Source organism: Ipomoea triloba, chromosome 13, assembly GCF_003576645.1.
Source record: "Ipomoea triloba cultivar NCNSP0323 chromosome 13, ASM357664v1".
Classification (NCBI taxonomy): Eukaryota; Viridiplantae; Streptophyta; class Magnoliopsida; order Solanales; family Convolvulaceae; genus Ipomoea; species Ipomoea triloba.
Genome location: NC_044928.1, coordinates 1,742,642 through 1,764,108, shown reverse-complemented (window position 1 = coordinate 1,764,108; position 21,467 = coordinate 1,742,642). Strand labels below are relative to the sequence as shown.

Here is a 21,467-nt window from a genome sequence, read left to right as displayed (position 1 = left end):
GTGAAATTTTTTTTTTTTTTTTTTTTTTTTTTTTTTTTTTTTTGCACTCAAGAGAGTGTCATATTATAATTGATTGGTTATTTAATGAAAGATATTTTTTTTTTTAATTTATCAATAAATAAATCATGATAAAATTTTTATAACATTTTAATCTATTTGTTAAAAAAGGTATTGGCAAAAGTCGTTCTTCTAACCTTCAAGTAAAAGAATTATGTTTCTCATATTCAACCATTTTTGGAGTTACATTTGATCATTCATGAAACCTAGACTATCCCCATTAATGATTTTTTTACAGTTTTTAAGACAAACATAGGCTTAATTGGAGGAGAGATAAAGTATTTGGATGGTCTTCTTGCAAGAGGAGGTTTTTTGTAGGTCCCGAGAGAGAGAAAAAGAAAAAGAAAGGCGTTGAGGCTGCACGTTTCGCGCACAGACGCTACTAGTGCATACGCCGACTAGCGCGTCCCGTGACTATTTTTTTTTTCTTGCAACTTGTGAGATTTACTTTTTTTCTTCTTCTTCTTCTTCTTTTTCTTTCTTCTCTCTTCCTCATCTCCATCCTATTTGGCTTCTTAATTCTTGTGCAAAAATCAATCTATTGGAGATTCCCCTAACATCAAAAGTTTAAAGAGGTGATGCCGACAATGCAATGCTATTATCGTACGTATATTGTGGGGAATCGCCGAATCTATATTCTCTAAAATGAAGAAACCATGCATCCGTATTAGGCAATGACTTTCCACACATGTGAACCTGGTCCCTTTAATAATTGTTACTACAACGTCGACATGTCGAGTTGGTAAGCATAAAAATACAAAAAGTCAGCCTAATCAAATTGGTGTGGTTGTTTATTTGGTAATCATAAATTTACAAATTTGACTCCTAGTGGTAGTGGCTTATTTGATTTTTTGTTTGAGCTGATTAGTTATAGAAAACGTAGGTTGTTTTGCTTCTTTGTAGTCCTTTACTAGCTAGGGTCACAAAGCAAGATTTATCCGGTGCACACCCTTAAATAGTGGTCTTTGCGTGGTGTATGCCCACATGTTCTCACTCGACCACATTTTCGCATCTCAAATTAATAAATAAGTACGCGGCCGCGCACACACATATATATATAGGCATGGGTTCAAATGAAAACAATCCCTCCTATAAAAAGTTAGGACGAATCACAATCGTTCATTAGGGTTTATCAATGATTGAATTGAGGATTTTAGTAAAAAAAATATGTTATCAATTTTATAATTATTATAAATTTTCATGTATGTAATATTTATAAAACTGACATGCCCATTTTCTCCTTAATTATTTTTCAGCAATTCTCAATGATTGATTTACCAAAACCTATGAATTAGATTAATCATCACTTTTTATCTAAAAATCAGTTCTTACTTCAAACCCTCAACCATTGATAAATACCAATGGACGACTAAAATCAACACTAACTTTAATAGGAGTCTGAAATGAATCAATTTCACTATTTTTTTTTCCTATAGTATGTAAGTGAATCGAAAGTTGGCACGTCATTAATCGACAAAATAAGTTGGAATGGAAAGTGAATTCAGATAACACGTTGTGGAGTTTTCACGATAGTAATCATGTTACTAAAAACATTGTTACGACGTGTACTAAAGTTTATCAAAACTTGTCGTATTCTTGTTAGTGATGTTAATTAACTTTCATAAAGTTGGATACACTTGCCGGTTTTTGCAATCAAACAGAGTGTGAACCTAATCTATCTGATTCATACTGCTTTTCCATTTTGCTTGTATTAGAATCTATATATCTGACACATAGTTAACACCTTTACTCCCTAATGATATTGATTTTTTATTTTATTTTCTACTTAAATTTCCTCCATTTTTAGTCGCTGTACATTTTTCTTCTAAATTTTTATCATATTATTGATTTTGTTAGTGTTACATTACTAAATAATTGACTTTTTTTATAAAAAGATTTTCAATGTAAAAGGTAAATCACGAATCACTTGAGTAGTTGTTCCCAATTCATTTCTTGTACACTTCTATGCTCCTAAGGTCCCATGATTGGGCACATCCAGTACACTTTTGCATTCTTGCCATCCCTTGTTGGTTAGTGTGCCCACTGCACCTCTGTTCCCAATGAGTTTCAAACTCTAATTCTCTATTATTAAAAATAAGATTTAAATTGATTGATCCGACTTGGAGCTACATGAATTATTTTTTAGAATTTTTAGTTCAGTCAACTAATTTATATGTACCAATGAATTTATGGTCACATCAATATTATAAGATAATTTTAAGAGGTGGAGAAATTTGAAAAAAAAAATTGAGCTATTTTTGGAAGGTAAGCACCCAAATTTGAGGATCTTAGATGCCTTTACACCAAAATTTTAGTGAACTAGTAAATCATGAATATGTCTTAACAATCTTATCTTATCTAAAGTGCTTATATATATGCTATTTAAATCAAAGGTGTGTTTGATTCAAACATTTAAATCGGAATGTTAATGAGAATCAAATACTTGGTAATGATAATGACTTTAAGTAAGAGAAATCATTTTGTTCAGTAGTAAATAGGAATCGAAATCCAAATAAATAAATAATCAATTAAAATTTAAATAAATATATAAAATGTATATAATATAGATACACACACACACACACATATGTGTGTATTAAAATTTCATAGTTAATGCATGAGCAATGATTTTTTCCCCTTATTTTTGATTTAATTGTTCAAAAGTAGAGGAGTAAAACTCTAATGCTCTTTGTAATTGCTAAAAAAAATTGATTCCAATTAACATGATAACAAAAATAGACAAATAAACTAGTAGAGTGTAAAAATCTCCAAACAAACAAGGTCTTATATTATTTATCTTTGGTAAAATTTAAGTCGGCACACTGTAATTGACAGACAAGTGGTTAACTTTACTGGCCTGGCAGGGAGAAAACGTGGTAGAAGTTAGGCGGAGCCTAAAGGCTTTCCACTTATATAAACTACCAATACCAAAGCCTCAAGAATTCACTCACCACCACACAGCTTAAATACTTAATTAAAGCTTCCCAAAAAACACTCCATCTTCTTCATCCTCACCAAAACATGGCTTCATCTCTTCGTTCATTTGCAGCTGCCCTTCTCTTTGTGATGCTGTTCATGGCCACTGGTATGCCTCCACCTCCTTCTTCTTCCTCCTTTTCTTAACTGAACTGACCCAAAACTCCCATTTTTGTTCTTTTATTTATTTTTGGGGCACGGGATAAACTTGTAGCCACTATCCAAGAGTGTGCACAGGTAAATCCCGCCTTATGACCTTAATTGACAAAGGACAATAAAGAAGTATACCTACCTAATTAGTTAGTCATAACTTGTTAGGTGTTGGACCTGTAATTTTGTAGTTATCAAGTCAATAACATGATCAATTTGATTGGATTACCCATTTTTGTTCTTTCATGAATATGCATATAAATGAATGCCTGTGTTACTTCCGGTGCATAGTTTAGTAAGTGGCAATATATCGTTATATCCTGGACCAGGTCCATAGTGCCCTGTAAACTCTGGTCTAATAAATAGAATTTGATTTTATAAAGTATAGAATTCATGTTTATAATGCACAAAATTATATAATTGAGGATACATAAAAACTTAACATAATACACATATATATAAACACAATTTTTATGTGTGCAGAGCTGGGAACAAACAGAATAATGGTGGCGGAGGCGAGGATGTGCGAGTCGGCGAGCTCGAAGTTCAAGGGGCCATGTTCTCGGGACAGCAACTGCGCAACGGTTTGCCACACGGAGGGGTTCACCGGCGGCGACTGCAAAGGCTTCCGCCGCCGCTGCTTCTGCACTAAGCCTTGCTAATTCATCTCACCTATCCATATAGGCGGCCGCTGTGTGTGTTTATGTGTGGTGTGTATTGTTAAATAAATGTTACAAATCCAACCATGATGTATGTGGATCAGTCTTATCTCTGCTTAGTCCTAATAAACCTTAGAAAACCCAAACATGGAGTCTGCTGCTTTGCCAGCTGGATCTCATGGTGTTTGGTTCCCTTGCTTGCTTGCTAGCTGGTAATTACATGTATTCAGTTGTTTCATGTTTCGTACGTTTTCGGTGTTCTTGTCTCAAGTTATCAACTAATTTCTCTGTTTTTGTTTTTTTTCATTCATCGGTCACATTATTATTAATATAATGGTGAAAGTTGTCTAAGAAAACGATGTTGTCTACTCAACTAACTTCTAGTATAACCACTCAAAGTGTAACAACATAATTTCAAAGAAAAAAAAAAAGTCCGAATAAGTCATTGAACTTATTAGGAACAAGTCGTCATTAATGAACTAAAAAAAAGTGCATTCAAATCTGTTGCACACAAACATATCAGCAGTATAACTTATATCGTCACTAATAAAGATTAATGTTAGTATTGGTTGGTTCATATTTATTTGTTTCTTATTTGAGCTAGTCTTTGTGGTTGTTACAATAACTACATATTGCCTTTTATCTCTGTATAATTTTTGTATAAAAGCCTGTGTGCATGAAATCGTTCAAAATGTTGTCTTCTTTCCAAAATTGAGCATCACCATCGTTCTATTTTTCCTAATTTACCCTTATGACTTTTGTTTTCTTTATTGTTTTTATTTCCAAAAGTGAAAAAGTTGGGGGCATAATTGTAAAACACATCTCATTTACTTTAATTTCTTAAAAAGCGTGCAAAAAGCAAATGAGACATCCAATTCGGGACGGAGGGAGTAAGATTAATGGATGGAGCATGATTCTCATCCTACGTGAAATTATACGTTTGATTCTTGTTAATATTTTCTTAGTTGAATATCTTGCACATGATTTTTTTAGTGTAGTTTATCTCTCATGTTTGACTGTTACACAAAAGAAATAATTTATCATGTGCACATTGTATTCCCTCATCATCCATTAAGAAAATGATTTATTTTGTAATTAAATATTAAAACAAAATCAAATAAGCAATATCACAAAAGAATATAGATATTCAATAAGTAAATTTAGAGAGTTTTATTACATGTACTCTCAAATTTTATTTTTTCATTTACTTTTATTATAGGTAGTAATTAATGATAAAATATTTTCATCATGTGAATCTTAAAAAAAATAATCTGTGAAAGAGAATAAAAGTTCAGAGTAAAAAGTAAAAATTAATGTAATATTTTCAAATTTAAAAGGTTGTAGATCAGCGCAACTTTCAACAAAGTTAAATATAGACCGGTAGATAGAGATAGCTACAAGTCAGGTTTTGGTCACAGATTTGGACCTAACATAATACATTAATATTGATTTCAGAAAAAGTTGGTCTCGAGTTGAGAGAATGCCGTATCTAAATTAGTTACATGTCCACCTATATTTAATATAATCAGAAAGAGGAAAAAAAAGTTCATTAAAATCTAGATGGCTAGATGGAATGGACCCTGGCAATTTGACATCTAACAGCATTTATTAAGGTGTTTACACATCAATTTTTTAAAACATAGCTATTGAATTTATTATTCCTTCAATTAAAAATTTCATTCTCTAATTAAAAATAGTATCATTTCATCTTATTCCTCCTAATCTATCACTTCCTAATCTGTTGCCTACTCACTACATCCCTAATCTAATTAATAAACTAATTACTAGCTACTTGGTTTAACAATTATAATAATATTATTATTATAACATCAGGGAAGAGAACCCGTACACACACCGTCGTCGTTAGGGAAGAGAACCACTGTCGCCACCATCCTTTGGGTACCGTCGCCACCACCATCTCTGACACCGCCGCTCGTCCTCCATTGCCGACACAGCCGCTCGTCCTCCCTTTCGGACGCCGACACTCGTCCTCCGTTGCCGACACCGGTTGTCCACTCCTCACCCGTTGTCGTCGAACGCCACTCCACCGCCGGTAAGTTTAATTTGTGTATATATTTTTTATTTTACTTATTTCTTATATATTTATTTATTTTGAATTTTATTAGTATATTAGATTTATTTCCTTGTTTTTCTAATTTATTTCAAATATTATGATTATTGTGGTGTATATGAACTTTGAATATTTATTTTGAATATTATTATGATATATTTGATTTTTGTTGTTATGATTATTGTGTTGTATATGAACTTTGAATATTTATTTTGAATATTATTAGGATATATTTGATTTTGTCAATAAAATGACAAAAATAATTCATAGTTAATAATATGGAATCATAAAGTTTATCAATTTATTTTAGATATTTTTATTATTGTGCTATATTTATTTTGAATTTTAAAAAAATTGTGAAAGTAAATTATTTGTTTCTTGAATAATTTAAAATAATATTATTTCTAATTATATTACATAAACTAGTATTAATTAACAAATTAAAATGACTATTAATAATATAAATTTTGTGAGAGATAAAGCTACTTGAATGTAAAATTTTACATTTAAAAAAAATGAAATTACACACAAGTACGTATATCTTCACTATGGCATACATTTTGAAATTTATTATTAAGAGTTATTTTTCATATTTATGATTGTACAATATATTTTATGAAATTAGTATTTTGATAAATTAGACACTTGATTAAATAGGTACTTAGAGACATTAATAATTTGATTATTAGTTAGGTATATATTTTGATGAATTAGGTACTTGATTAAATATGTATTTATTAATAATTTGATGAATTAGCAAGCTAAGATTGAATTTGATGAGTTAAGTATTTTGATGAATTAGATTGATTAGGATTAGTTATATATAAACTAGGTATTTTGATTATAAACTAGGTATCGTTTCTAAATGCATCCATAATCGAGTATCCATATATGATCTTCATAGTATTATCAATTGACAGATATAGATCGGAGTTGGATGCATGAGAAACACACTAGCTACAGTCAAATATATACAACGGGTTCAATAGTTCATACAATATGCTGAAGAAAATAAAAGTAAAAAGGTGGAGGATTTTATAACGTGCCCGTGTTGTGATTGTAAAAATTTGAGAAGATATCGTAATTTTGACGTGGTGAATGACCATTTGATATGCCGTGACTTTAAGGAAGGGTACGATCGATGGATATGGCATGGTGAAAGCTTACCTCCTAATACAAGTGTTAGTAAGAGTGAAATTCATGTAGATAGTGAAACTCATGCATGTAGAGAGCGAGACTCAAGCAAATAGTCAAACTTAGGCAAATAACAAGGAAAATAATGAAACTCATGTTAGCAATGGTGAGCATGATGAAATTAATGACCGAATAGATGAAATGATGCATGATGTTCAGGAAGATTTTAGTGAAATGCCTCTTGAATTTAAATGTTTGTTTGCTAATACTAAAAAACCTTTGTTCTCTAGGTGTACCAAATATACTAAGTTATATGTTGTGCTTAAATTATATAATTTAAAAGCAAAGAATAAATGGGGTGATAAGAGTTTCACGGGATTATTAGAACTACTAAAAGACATGTTTCTTAGTGATAATGAACTTCCACATTCAACTACGAAGCAAAGAAGTTGTTGTGCCCGTTGGGTATAGACATTGAGAGGATACATGCAAGTCCAAATGATTGTATGTATATTGTATTGGAAAGAATACAAAGACTTGCATGTGTGTCCAAAGTGCGGGACATCACGTTATAAAAGGAAAAATGTTGATGATGTGTGTGAGGGTAAGAAAGGTCCACGGGCAAAAGTATTATGGTATTTACCCGTAATACCAAGATTTAAATGCATGTTTGCTAATCCAAGAGAAGCAAAAAAATTACAATGGGATGCTATTGGGAGAAAAGATCATGGAAAACTAAAACATCTAGCCAATTCACCATAATGGAGGAATATTGATAGGTGGCATGAATTCGGTACTGATGAAAACTGGAATCTTAGACTTGGATTGTGTACTAATGGAATGAAACCCATGGTAACATGAGCAGTCAGTACGGTACTTGGCATGTCCTTTTAGTAGTCCACAATCTTCCACCTTGGTTGTGTATGAAGCGCAAATACATCATGTTGTCGTTGTTAATATCAGGGACTAAACAACCAGGAAATGACATAGATGTATATCTAGCACCACTTATTGAAGATTTAAAGATGTTGTGGAATGAAGGTGTGTCGATGTATAATATGATACTTATAATCAAAGCAGTTTTACCTTACGTGCAATGATCTTTTGCACCATAAATGATTTCCAGCTTATGGTAACTCATCAGGTTATATTGTAAAGGAGTTAAGGCATGTCCTATTTGTAAAGATGAACAAGAAAATAGACTCAATGCACAAAATATCACTATCTATTTTCTCAAATGTCGCACTATTATTATATTATGAGTGACTCTCCTGTGAGAGGATCGGATTCGTGAGATGAGTTGGATCAATATGAAAATGTAATGTTTAGCTTATATTGAAAAATATAATACTAATTAGAAATAAAGCGTTTGTTATTTATAAAAGAAAATGTAAGAAGAAAAATGTAATACTTTAAAATCAAAATATAAAATTATTATATTTTTCTTCAAAATATTACACTTTACCTCGTAAATAACAAATATTTTATTCATTAGTATTACATTCTTAGTATAAATATTACAAATTTATCTTCATACAATTCGTTTCAAGAATAGAGATTTTTGAGATGGTCTCACACTTTTTTTTTTTTTTTTTGCCTTATACTATATTAGTGTACAATTTAAGTATAGTAAAGAATCAAAAGTTCACATCATTAATTGACAAAATCAGTTGGAAACTAAACTGAGATAACACGTCGTGCAGTTATTCATGATATTAATAGTTACGTGTACTAAAGTTTATCAAAACTTGTCCTATGTTAGTTAGTGATGTTAATTAACTTTCAAAAAGTTGGATAACAGTTGCCGGTTTTTTCTATATCAAACAGAGTTTGAACCTAATCTGATTCATATATCATATTGCTGTTCCGTTTTGCTTGTATTGGAATCTATCTGACGCATAGTTCACACCTTTAATTTGCTCCCTAAAAAATTTAAGTCCTACTTAAGGCTACCCTGAAAACAACTCTATCTATCTTCTTCATCCTCTGCAAAACATGGCTTCATCTCTCCGTTCATTTGCAGCTCCCCTTCTCTTTGTGATGCTGTTCATGGCCACTGGTTTGCCTCCTGCTCTTCCTCCTTCTTCCTTTCTTCTTAACTGAACTGCATTTGTTATGATTAAACGTTTACCACTTGTCTAAAGCTGTAGCCAGTAGCGAAGACGCAATTTTATTTTCTTATATGGCTCAGTATTGCAAAAATCCCGCCTAGGCACCGAAAATCCCGCCTAGGCACCGATTAATCCCGCCTAGCTGCGCTGCTCGACCGCCTAGCGTATCACCTTAAATGGTGGTCTAGGCGGTTGGCCGGCTAGGCGACCGCTTAGGCAGCCTAAGTACCACCTAGGCCTCCTATGCGCCGACTAGACCTCTTAGGCACTTTCTATGCGCCAACTAGACCTCTTAGGCACCGACTAGGCTGCCTAGTTGACCAATTAACTATTTTCTTGTTTTTTTTAATGGGTTATTTCACTCAAAACAACATCGTTTTGAGCGAAATAACCCTAAATTGTACAAACTCTAGATATTTTTTAGGTTAATATTTAATATTTTAATATTTATTAAAATATTATAAATTTATAATTATTAGTCTTTAAAAAATTAAACATACTTAAACAAATTTTTTTAAAAATAGAAAAAAATACACTGGCACCTAGGCGCTCTTTGGGCGTCTGAGGAGGGTCTAGCGATTCTTTTAACCATGATACTACTATACATTTTCGACACACTGGGTGCTGGATTTAGCCCTTTAAACCCTTTCCTGGCACCGTCCAACAATCTCCAGTCACTCGGGGTTGGGATTGGCCTTTTACTGGCCTTTGCCCAACAGTACTGACCCAAAACTCCAATTTTTGTAGATTTATAATGAATATATATGTGTGTGTGGTAATTGTGAGCAGAGCTGGGAAGAAACACAATAATGGTGGCGGAGGCGATGCCCTGCGAGATGCAGAGCGGGAAGTACAAGGGGGAATGTCTTACGACCGCGGATTGCGCAGGGGTTTGCCACACGGAGGGGTTTCTCGACGGCCATTGCAAAGGGCGGCGCAACAAATCCAAATGCATTTGCATTATTAAGCCGTGCTAATTCATCAATCTACCTAGGGTTCCAATAGAGTTAATACTCAATATAGTCCTCGATTATAGTGGTTTTACTCAATTTAGTCCTAAGTGACTTTTTGTACTCTATTTAGTCCTCGACTTTAATGGTTTTACCCATTTTAGTCTTCTATTAAAAATTCTGTTTGTTGGGTATTAATAATAAGGTTAACATGGTAATTTCATTTCTATTTTATTTTTTTATCAAATTAATTATTAATTATATATCCTAATTTATCACCCTCAAAACAATCCTGTATTTGATTTTTAGAAAATTAGGAGTACATGCCAGCCATTGTAGTGGGCTAAGTTTCTGTAGCCTGAAGTGGGAACACAAATAGTCTCTTTTTCATTTACTACTCCCTGCCCCTTTGCTCACCACCATTTTCCTTAGCTTTCTTGAATTCACCTTCAAATTAGGCCAGGAAAATTCTGCAGATAAAACTCTGGCCTTTGAGCTCTCGGCCATGGCTTCGTTCTGGTAATTATAGACCGTGTGAAGACTGTTAGTTGCTTGTAAGGGATAAGCGTAGGCTAAAAGCCTAAATGCATATGACTGCTTGGCAGTGAACACTACGGAGTAATCATCTTCTGATATGTTCATATACTTGATGATTCATTTTCTTATGCAAGCTTCAAACCCAGATTCTGTGTCGCCATAGAGTAACTGAGAGTTCAAGCTTGTACTAGATAACAAAGAACAGGTCGCCACTGCCTTGAACTTGTTAAAAAAGATAATGGTTGTCTTGTACTCCTAATTTTCTTAAAATCAAATCCAGGATTGTTTTGTTTCGCCAAGAGGGAGATAAATTAGGAAATATAATTAATAATTAATTTAATAAAAAAAATAAAATATAAATGAAATTACCATGTTAACCTTGTTATTAACACCCAACAAACAGAAATTCTTAACAGAGGACTAAAGTGGGTAAAACCACTAAAGTCGAGGACTAAATAGAGTACAAAAAGTCACTTAGAACTAAATTGAGTAAAACCACTATAGTCGAGGACTATATTGGGTATTAACTCGGTTCCAATAAGATCACTTGATTAGATAAGATTGTGAGATCAAATCTTGCTCATCGATGTAATATTTTTTAATGGTCTAGATTGATTGACACACACCATTCGTACACATTTAATCATCGTTCACACACACTTCAATTTGGAATCTTAATCAATCTATACCATTAAAATAATTTGAGATCAAATCCACTTCATCTAAAAAAATTTAATGGTCTACATTGTTTGACACACTTACTTGGTTCGCACACATTTAATCATTGTTCGCACACATTTAATCACCATTTGCACACATTTAATCACCGTTCGAACATATTTTATCACCGTTCACACACACTACCTTAACTTAGAATCTTAAATCAATCTAAACCATTAAATTATTACATAGATACACAAGATCTAATCTGATCTTACCTAAACAACTGATCTCATATGATCCTAACTCTATATATATATATATAAAATGTCGATCAAAATAGGCTATTGAAATTATTGGGAATAAGCTAAGGAAACTACTAAACTAACAAAAAATTAAAGTTGTTGTACACTAAGATATCAGTACAACCACCGTGTCACAAAATTAAGCATACTCATTTTAGATCTTTAATATTAGTTATCAACGGGTATACTATAAACTTGTACACTGTACAATCAAAATACATACCGATTTAAAAATGACACTGTGTTTTTCCTTTTCCCCTATTTTCCAGCCGTAAATCAATATATATGGATGGATGATGTTATTTTTTTTTTGAGGAAGGATGATGTTATTTTATTTCTTTTATTTTTAATTTTTTGGAAGCACATGTTCTCATGTGATGGTAATATATGTATTGTTTGTTTGTCAATCACACGAGTACCTCTTGTACCTAGTAATATCCAAAAGTGAATGATGAAGATTTTGAGTTTGTACGGTATACTAGGTGGGCATCGCTTCTAGAGTATCCAATACAAACTTAAGACCTTTCTAATTTTTTTTTGACATGTAATCAATACACAAGGAATTGATATATAAAGGAGTAAAATTAATAAATTTCCGCCCAAGTTCTCATTTTCATTATTATTTTATTTGGGTATAACATGAAAACTATTCCAACTGTTGATGGGAGTGGGTTCGAGCCTCAGTGGAGGCAATGTTGACTCTTTGTGCTTCATTAGGTTGAGAAAGTAGCTATGTAGGATACTACATTGTAACAGAGTCAGTAGTACTAAAAAAAAAAACTATTCCAACTTGAAAATTATTATTTTCACTCATAAGTTTACATCTTAATATTCATTTCTGAAGCGACAATAAAAGTTTTTACATTTAATTTACTTGCCTTTTATGATTTGACCAACATTAACCTGTATGAGTAGTTCAATTGGTCACATGAATGATGTTTAGGAAGAAAAACAAGGGATCGAGTCTTACTAGCGGTTGGAACGTGGGGGCCGGGTCTTGGGAAATGAAGATTCAACCTTTTGCGAAGAAAAAAAAAAGTATTATGAGTGACAAAATCAAGTTTTAGATATGGTTTTAAGTGGGGAGCTATACTATATACAAAAGTTAAAACATAAATTTGTATAAATAAATTTTAAATTCAATATATGAGTACAAAAATACTCATGTCAACTAATTCAAAATAACTAAATTCGCTCACCAGATAAATGTTTTTTAAGAACATTTTATAAAATAATTATTATAAAATTAGTCTTCAAGAAAAGAAAAAAGAAAAAAAGAACAAAAGCACCTAGAGGATTAACAAAGACAAAAATAGAGTATTGCAATTAGAATTCAAATACACTTAAAATTCATCAATTCAAAAACAATTACAATATTACTACTACAATTAGAATATGAAGAAATCAAGGAAGCCTTGCAAAGTGTTGTTTATGATTCTTTAAATGAAAATCAGTTTGAAAATGGAGGGTCACTATTGATTGACACCTTTGATCTCAATGAGAATGCATGATTGGTTAGATGGGTTATACAAAGAAAGACAACGTTGGGTTTCTACATATGTGAAACATACATTTTGAGAGGGAGTACGGGAGTAGAATAAATGGAGTGATCTAAACCACATAAAATAATATTTTTTTAATAAAAAGTAATTACACGTCAGGGAGTTTCTTTGGGGAGTAATGTTGGGAGTACATGTAGAAAGAGTCATATCTAAATTGGTTTCATGTCCACCCATATTTAATATAATTAGAAAGGAAAGAGAAAAAAACAAAGTTGATTAAAATCTAGATGGCTAGATGGAAAGGACCCTGGCAATTTGACATCTAACAGCATTTATTAAAGTTTTTACACTATCGGGAACGAAAATTAAAATTATAGTTAGTGTTGGATTGACAGCTTTTAAAATACAATTATTGAATTTGATTATCTCTTCAATTAAAAATTTCATTCTCTAATTAAAAATTGATATTATTTCATCTTATCCCTACAAATTGGTCACCTCCCAACATGTCGCCTGCTTACTACATCCCTCATATTTTTGTTTTGATTTTTTGTTCATATTGGTGTTTTGAATGTCATTATATTATGATCAATTGTTTTGATTTTTTTTTAAACCTTTATCAAATCATATTAGATGTCATTATATTAGGATCAATTGCTTTGATTTTTTTTTTTTTGTATTTTTAAAACCTTTATTAAACCATACTCCATGTTCTCTGCCCACTAATTATTATCTCATACCTCTATTAAACCTATAATATGATATAGTACTTCAACAATATAATTGTAAAATATATTATATTAAGAAATTCAAACTCAATAACAATAATAAAAGTATAGCATTGTAAAATGCTACATTGTTAAATACAGTATCAAATATGTGAGGGAAAGAGCAAGCTAAGCCTACAATGACATCCTTTTGGGCTTTTCTACTTCTGTTTTAGCCGCAGCCATTGCTTTGTTATGCTCTGCCATTCCTTGGGTCAAATTCTTATACATTGCCCTTGCTAAATCCTCAGTAGTGCGGCCGACGACCGTTTGCCGGTCGCTGGAATGATTTGCCAGTTGCCAGAATGATCGCCGGAACCCTAATGACCGGCTATCCTAGGTAAATAACTGTCTATTGCGTTTGGATGCAACAAAATGAGTAGCTTAAGTGTTTAATTAAACTTTTTTAAAGTTCAAGGACTTAATTGCACTTTCGTGCATGTAAAGTTCAGGGGGTCTATTGACCATTTTTCGATCCCAAAATGTTTATATAATGAATGTGACATGCATGTTGACTAATTGTTGTATTAGGAGTCTGTAAAATTAATAAATTAACCGAATGTAAATTCATTTGACTACACATAAAGCACAACACAAAAGAAGGGCGCTAAACGGTTGATTCTAAAACGAGCTAAGGGTGTGCTTCAAGTGCATAGGATTGTGCTTATAGTGAGTAATTCTTAAAACTTAAGGTGCCTGGTTTTTTTGATAAGGTGAGTAGTTGTTGAAACTCAAAGGTAAGTCAACCTGAAGGGTGCATTTTTTTCTTCTTAAAGTACGTGTTTTGCGTGCTTAAGGTGCGCGAGTGTTGAAACTTAAGGTGAGTGAACCTAAAGTTTAAGGTGCGTGATTTTCCTTTTTAAGGTACGTTGTTTTCCTACTTAAGATGCGTCAGTTTTTTTTTTTTTTTTGCTCCGAAACACAATCAATATTCCTTTTTATAAGATTCTGTCTACAAAATCATATTTATGTTAATCCAACTTAAGGTGCATAAATTAGAAGCTTAAGGTGCATCATTTTAGAATTCTAGCATTGATCACCGCAGAACCACACAGAACCACACCGGAACCTTTAACAGCACCTGAACCGTTCCCTATATATATATATATATATTATTAATCGACAAAATCAGTTGGAATGGAAACTGAATTGAGATAACATGTCGTACTAAAGTTCATCAAAACGTGTCCTATGTTAGTTAGTGATGTCAATTAACTTTCAAAAAGTTGGATAACACTTGCCGGTTTTTGCTATATCAAACAGAGTTTGAACCTAATCTGATTCATATATCATATTGCTGTTCCATTTTGCTTGTATTGGAATCTATCTGACGCATTGCTCACACCTTTAATTTGCTCCATAAAAAATTTAAATACTTAAAGGCTACCCAGAAAACACTCTTCCATATATCGATCTTCTTTTTATCCTTTGAACAAAACATGGCTTCTTCTCTCCGTTCATTTGCAGCTGCCCTTCTCTTTGTGATGCTGTTCATGGCCACTGGTTAGCCTCCTCCTCCTTCTTTGTCTTCCTTTCTTCTTAATTGAACTGTACTTGTTAGTATTGAACGTTTACTATTTACGCCTAAAGCTATACCCAGTAGTGAAGGCGCAATTTTATTTCTTTATACTGCTATACATTTTTGACACACTAGTGCTGGATTTAACCTTTAAATTTTTTCCGGCCACCGCCCAACAATCCCCGTCACCCGGTGCTGGGCTTGGCTTTTTAGGGGCCTCTGCCCAACAGTATTGACCCAAAACTCCCATTTTTGTTGATTTATAATGAATATATATATATATGTGTGTGGGGTAATTGTGAGCAGACTCAGCAGAGCTGGGAACAAACACAATAATGGCGGAGGAGCCCTGCGAGAGGCCGAGCAGGAAGTACAAGGGGGCATGTCTTACGACCGCGGATTGCGCAGTGGTTTGCCAGATGGAGGGGTTTGCTGATGGCAAATGCAAAGGGAAGCGCATCAAGTCCAAATGCACTTGCATTATGAGGCCTTGCTAATTCATCAATCTGCTCCTCTCTTTCCCGCGCAAATTATACTGTTGTGGACCAAGATCATGGCTGATACTGCAATTGTATTGAATTGATACTGCAGTTGTGTTGAAAGGAAACTGTAGTTGCACGGAACAAGATCGTTTTATCTGTTCAACACACTGCAGTATCAGTTCAACACAACTGCAGTTCCAGTTCCAGACGGATAAAACGGCCTCCAATCAACACAACTGCAGTTCTCTTTCAATACAACTGCAGTATCAGCCATGGTGCATGGTCCACAATGCATTATATATATAATGTCGATCAAAATAGGCTATTGAAATTATTGGGAATAAGCTAAGGAAACTACTAAACTAAAAAAAAAATAAAAAATTTAAGTTGTTGTACACTAAGATATCAGTACAACTTACCGTGTCACAAAATTAAGCGTACTTATTTTAGATCTTTAATATTAGTTATTAACGTGTACACTATCAAACTTGTACACTGTACAACCAAAATTCATAATGATTTAAAAATGACCCTGTATTTTTTCCTTTTCTCTTAGTTTCCAGCTCTAAATCAATCTATATGGATGTATGATGTTATTCTATTTCTTTTATTTTTATTTTTGTGGAAGCACATGTTCTCATGTTATCGTAATATATATATATATATATATATATATATATATATATATATATATATATATATATATATATAGATTTCTATTCAAATGTGGCCACACCCTTACGTGCGGCCGTGCGGTTTACACCACTCAATGTTAAGAAATGCACCATTCAATGTTACGAAATGCACCACTCAATAACATTAAAGTTATACACCTAAAGAAAATTAAAAAATGTTGGTGTAATCATTTGTTGGAGTGGATGTTTCATATTATTTTGATTTTAGTATTTTTAATAATATTTCTTTATTTATCTTTTATTATACTCCGTATTATTTTTTTTGTTTAAATAATCTCGAATTTGCTTAGTATAAATTTTAGTAATGGAGCATTCAGTTAAGTATTTATTATTTTAACTTACTCTTTTATTTTTATAAGAAAGGTCTTAGGTTCGAGTTTCATCTCAATCAGAATTGGCATAATATTAAACATATACTACGATTATGTTGGAATTTATTAAAAATACAGTATAAAATTTAACATAAAATATGGTCAAATAATTGGCCGACTAAATACATATATAGCATTTAAAATTTAGTATCAAAGATTATAAATAAGGGACACTGAAAATAATTTTCTTGCATTTTTAAAATAACAAATTAAGGTTTTTTTTTTTTTGGTTTAATTAATCTTCTTTTAAATATTATATTTTTAAAAATTACATTTTTCCTAAAAATAATAATGTTTATATTTTTAAATTTCTTTTCAATTATTATATTTTTAAATTTCTTTTTCCCAGTCGTATATCATTATTATTTTTAGGAAAAATGTAATTTTAGTACCTGAATTGTTGATTGCTAGCGATCTTAGTCTCTAACTTTTTACCATGACAATATATATATATATATATATATATATATATATATATATATATATATATATATATATACATATACAACCCTAACTCTTCAAAAAAATTGTATTTTTATCTCCTAGAGCAATAAAATTATTAAACTCTATTAAAATTTTACTTAGTACACGAATATTTTAAAATTGTATTTATCTTTGTTCTTTATACAAGTACTAGTTTTTTCACGCGCATTGCTGGAATAGGATAATGCCCAATATTTATTTTTAAATAAGTACTTCAAAAGATATCAATACAAGATTATATAGGAGATGTTCATGTATATATAATTGAATGTTGAATTTGTGTATTTAAATCGGTAATTCAAAATATATGAATGCAAGATAATATATGAGAGATTGATTATAATTGTCACTAAAATAAATGTTTGCAATTTTGTGTCAAAATACTTAGTCTAAAAATAATAGTATAAATAAATAGTACTTTTGGTAATAAAATTTTATACATTTTAAATTATATTAATAAAGAAATACGATTTACCTTTAAAGTGAACAACTGTGATGTAGTCCAAAAAAATATTACGGGATAGTTTCTCGCTTCAATTTATTGGGATATTTGAACGTATGTATTCTTTGTCAACAAATCATCCCTAAGTAGTTAATATGATTGGTTTCAAATTATTTTTTAAGTAATTTGCATTGTAGAAAATAAAGACAATATGAGTAATGAAATTATATCTCTTTTTAAATTTTTTTGATAATGAATATTTTTATCGTAGAAAATAAAGACTATATGACTAATGAAATTATATCTCTTTTTAAATTTTTTGATAATAAATAATTTTTATTGTAGAAAAATAAAGACAATATAACTAATTAAATTATATCTCTTTTTAAATTTTTTGATAATAAATTTTTTATTTGAATAAAGGCATTGTAAACATCTAAATTAAAGAAATGCATAATTTATTTAATTTAATAAGACTATAAGAGTAATAGAATGAGTACTTATTTTTCAATAATATACTCTAATATATTCTTAATATATGTTTAACAATTATACCAATTTTAATTAGGATGAGATTCGAGCTGTTAAAGCATTTTCTGTCTGCAACGTAACCTGTGAAGTTGTGAGCAAACTTGCTACCTGTGTGAGCGAGCAGCGAGCAATGAGCAACGAGCGAAATAACGAGGTAAATGTATACTATTATTTTTGGCAAAATTTAAACACGCATTGCTCGAAAGTACGTGTAGTTAACTTTACTGGTTGGGAGAAAACGTTGTAGAAGTTAGGCTGAGCCTAAAGGCTTTTAATATAAACAACCATCTAGTGTTTTACCCGTGCGCTGCACGGAAAATTTTTTATTATTATAAATTTAAATAATAAAATTTAAAAATACAAATATATTATAATGTACAATATAATAATATAGTTGAATTTTCGTATATTTGGTCAAGTATCTATTATCATAACATACAAAATTAAAATTTTGTATGATTAATATAATCTCTAATCATATACATATTTATATAAATTTATAGAGAAAAATTTACATTATTAAATTGAATTATTCCTAATCTTATTTCATATATATTATAATTCTAACAATATGAATAATAACTAAGAAATTATACTTAAAAATTAAAAAAATGTAAAATTTAAATTTTGTATATGTGATTGTGTAATACAGTGTATATACAAATAATATTTATTAATATATATATATGTAAATTCTATAATATAATTTCTGTAATTATAATTTATATTGATATATTATAATTAAAATAATTAAATTTATAAACTGACAAATAGAATTTTTATTTTGTATGATTAATATAATGCATAAGTATATGTATGTATGTATGTATGTATGTATGTATGTATGTATGTATGTATGTATGTATTTTTAAAAATATAAATATTTATGAATACACATTTTGTTAATTTTATAATTTTATTTTTAATTATATTTTATATTTTATTAATTATAATTAAGAAAATTACATTTACAAATTAAAAGAATTTAATTTTTAAATCTATATGGATTAATGTAGTCCCTAACTATGTTATATATTTAGACAAATTTTTAAATATTTTTAATTAAGAATATGAGTTTAGACATATTTTAAAATAATTTTTTAATAAATATTCATTGTAGTAATTAACGTGTATAATTATGGCAATAATCACAATTCTATAAAAAAAATGTATATATATTTTTATATTGTACAAAATACTATAAATATAATATGTCTAGAAAAATTGATAAAAAGAGAAATTAATAATTTTTTATTATATAGATATTGATAAATATTATATAATTTTTTTCCTTGCATGAAAAACCATTCTTATTTTAAAATTTTATATTGATATATGAGTTTTGTATCAAAATCTACTTTGATGATATTTTAAACTTTGAGTAACACTTGTGTCAGGCCGTCTCACGGGTCTTAATCCGTTAAACGGGTCAGATCTTTGATTAATAGGTCAGATCTTTGACCTTGTTAGTTAAAGATCAAACCCGTCTCACGGATTGAGATCATGAGACAGTCACACACAAGTTTTTTCCTTAAGCTTTTGTTTGTTATCATAAATAGTAATAGATGTCTAGAAACCATTTAGTTTTGTTTCTAAATATTTTTCAACCCGTAAATGTAGCACAATCAAAACATCTCTAGATCATTATTTAAATAATAGGTTCACAATAGACTTTGTGGTTCAAGATTTGTAGATCTATGATATGTTTTTAACTAATTTATTTGAAAGTTTATTTCTTTTAGTTCTATTATCTCTTTTTCGTTTAGTTCTATTACCTATTGTTCTTGTCATGCATCTTGTGCTCATATGACATGTAGTGATTCTCCCGTATGGGAGGTCATGAGATTGAGCCTTGTATTCAAAAAAATAAATCTCTTATTCTCCTTCGTTTTAAATTGATAGATCTCGAGATGATGCATCATTCTTAAATATGTGAATTCCAATAAATTTAATAAAATTATATTTAAATGTGAAACATTTACCCAATAACATTATTTTTTTTTCAAACTCCGCAAATGTAAGTTAGTTCAATTAGTTCATTTTTATGTTAGTTTTTCTTCAGTTATGTTATTAACGTAAATTAATTTGTTTTGAGCTCATAATATTTAAATAATAACTATTATTTTAGATTTGTAAATTTTTATAATTTATGGTATTTTATAAAATTTGTTCACAGCATTTGAACTATAAAACTTTTAAATTAATGCAATAATACTTATATTTGTTATTAGTAGAGAGCTAAAATCTTAATAATGATATATTATACCTTTCACATTTTTAAACTTTGAAAACCAACATCATTTATGTAGAAAGAAATTTATATATAGTAGTAATAATATTGTAGTTATTTTTAAAAGTTAGATGAAGTAAACAAATTGACATGCAATAATTTTTTTATTTGGGTGAACTTTTGACATGCAACAATGATTCAATATATATATATATATATATATATATATATATATATATTCGAATCAAATTAAATTATTTTAATTTTAATAATTTTAATTAAAATTCAAAAAATAAAACAAATAAAATTAAAAATATCTATAATACAAAAATATTAAATTGTAGAGAAGATTTCAATTTTATCTTATTAGAATAAATTAAATTTGACATATCTATTTTGGAATACTATAATATACATCATATAGTAATTTGATTGTTGTAAATTTTTTTGTGTGTGTGAATATTATCATGAGAGAAATTTAATTATGTACATTAACATAATATAGTAATATTTTTTTGGAATACTATAATGTACATCATATAGTAATTTGATTGTTGGAATTTTTATTTTTTTGAATATTATCATGAGAGGAATTTAATTACGTACATTAACATAATATAGTAATATTTTTTTAAATACTATAATATACATCATATAGTAATTTGATTGTTGAAATTTTCATTTTTTTAATATTATCATGAGAGGAATTTAATTACATACAATAACATAATATAGTAATATTTTTTTAATACTATAATATACATCATATAGTAATTTGATTGATGGAATTTTTATTTTTTTGAATATTATCATGAGAGGAATCTAATTACGTACA

The 21,467-nt window shown here is 29.9% G+C and overlaps 1 protein-coding gene across 2 annotated transcripts in view; it reads left to right on the top strand.

Moving 5' to 3' along the window:
- Positions 1-2,985: 2,985 nt before the first annotated feature.
- Positions 2,986-21,467, top strand: part of LOC116002709 (defensin-like protein 1) — a 24,093-nt gene continuing 5,611 nt past the window's right edge. The window contains exons 1-2 of one of the 2 annotated variants that reach the window (XM_031242877.1): positions 2,986-3,142; positions 3,667-3,850. In XM_031242877.1, the coding sequence (XP_031098737.1) occupies positions 3,079-3,142; positions 3,667-3,845 (243 nt within the window). In that variant the 5' untranslated portion in view covers positions 2,986-3,078 and the 3' untranslated portion in view covers positions 3,846-3,850. Of the gene's footprint in view, positions 3,143-3,666; positions 4,149-21,467 lie in introns of those variants that run through there. The other variant, XM_031242876.1, reaches the window with a different exon arrangement.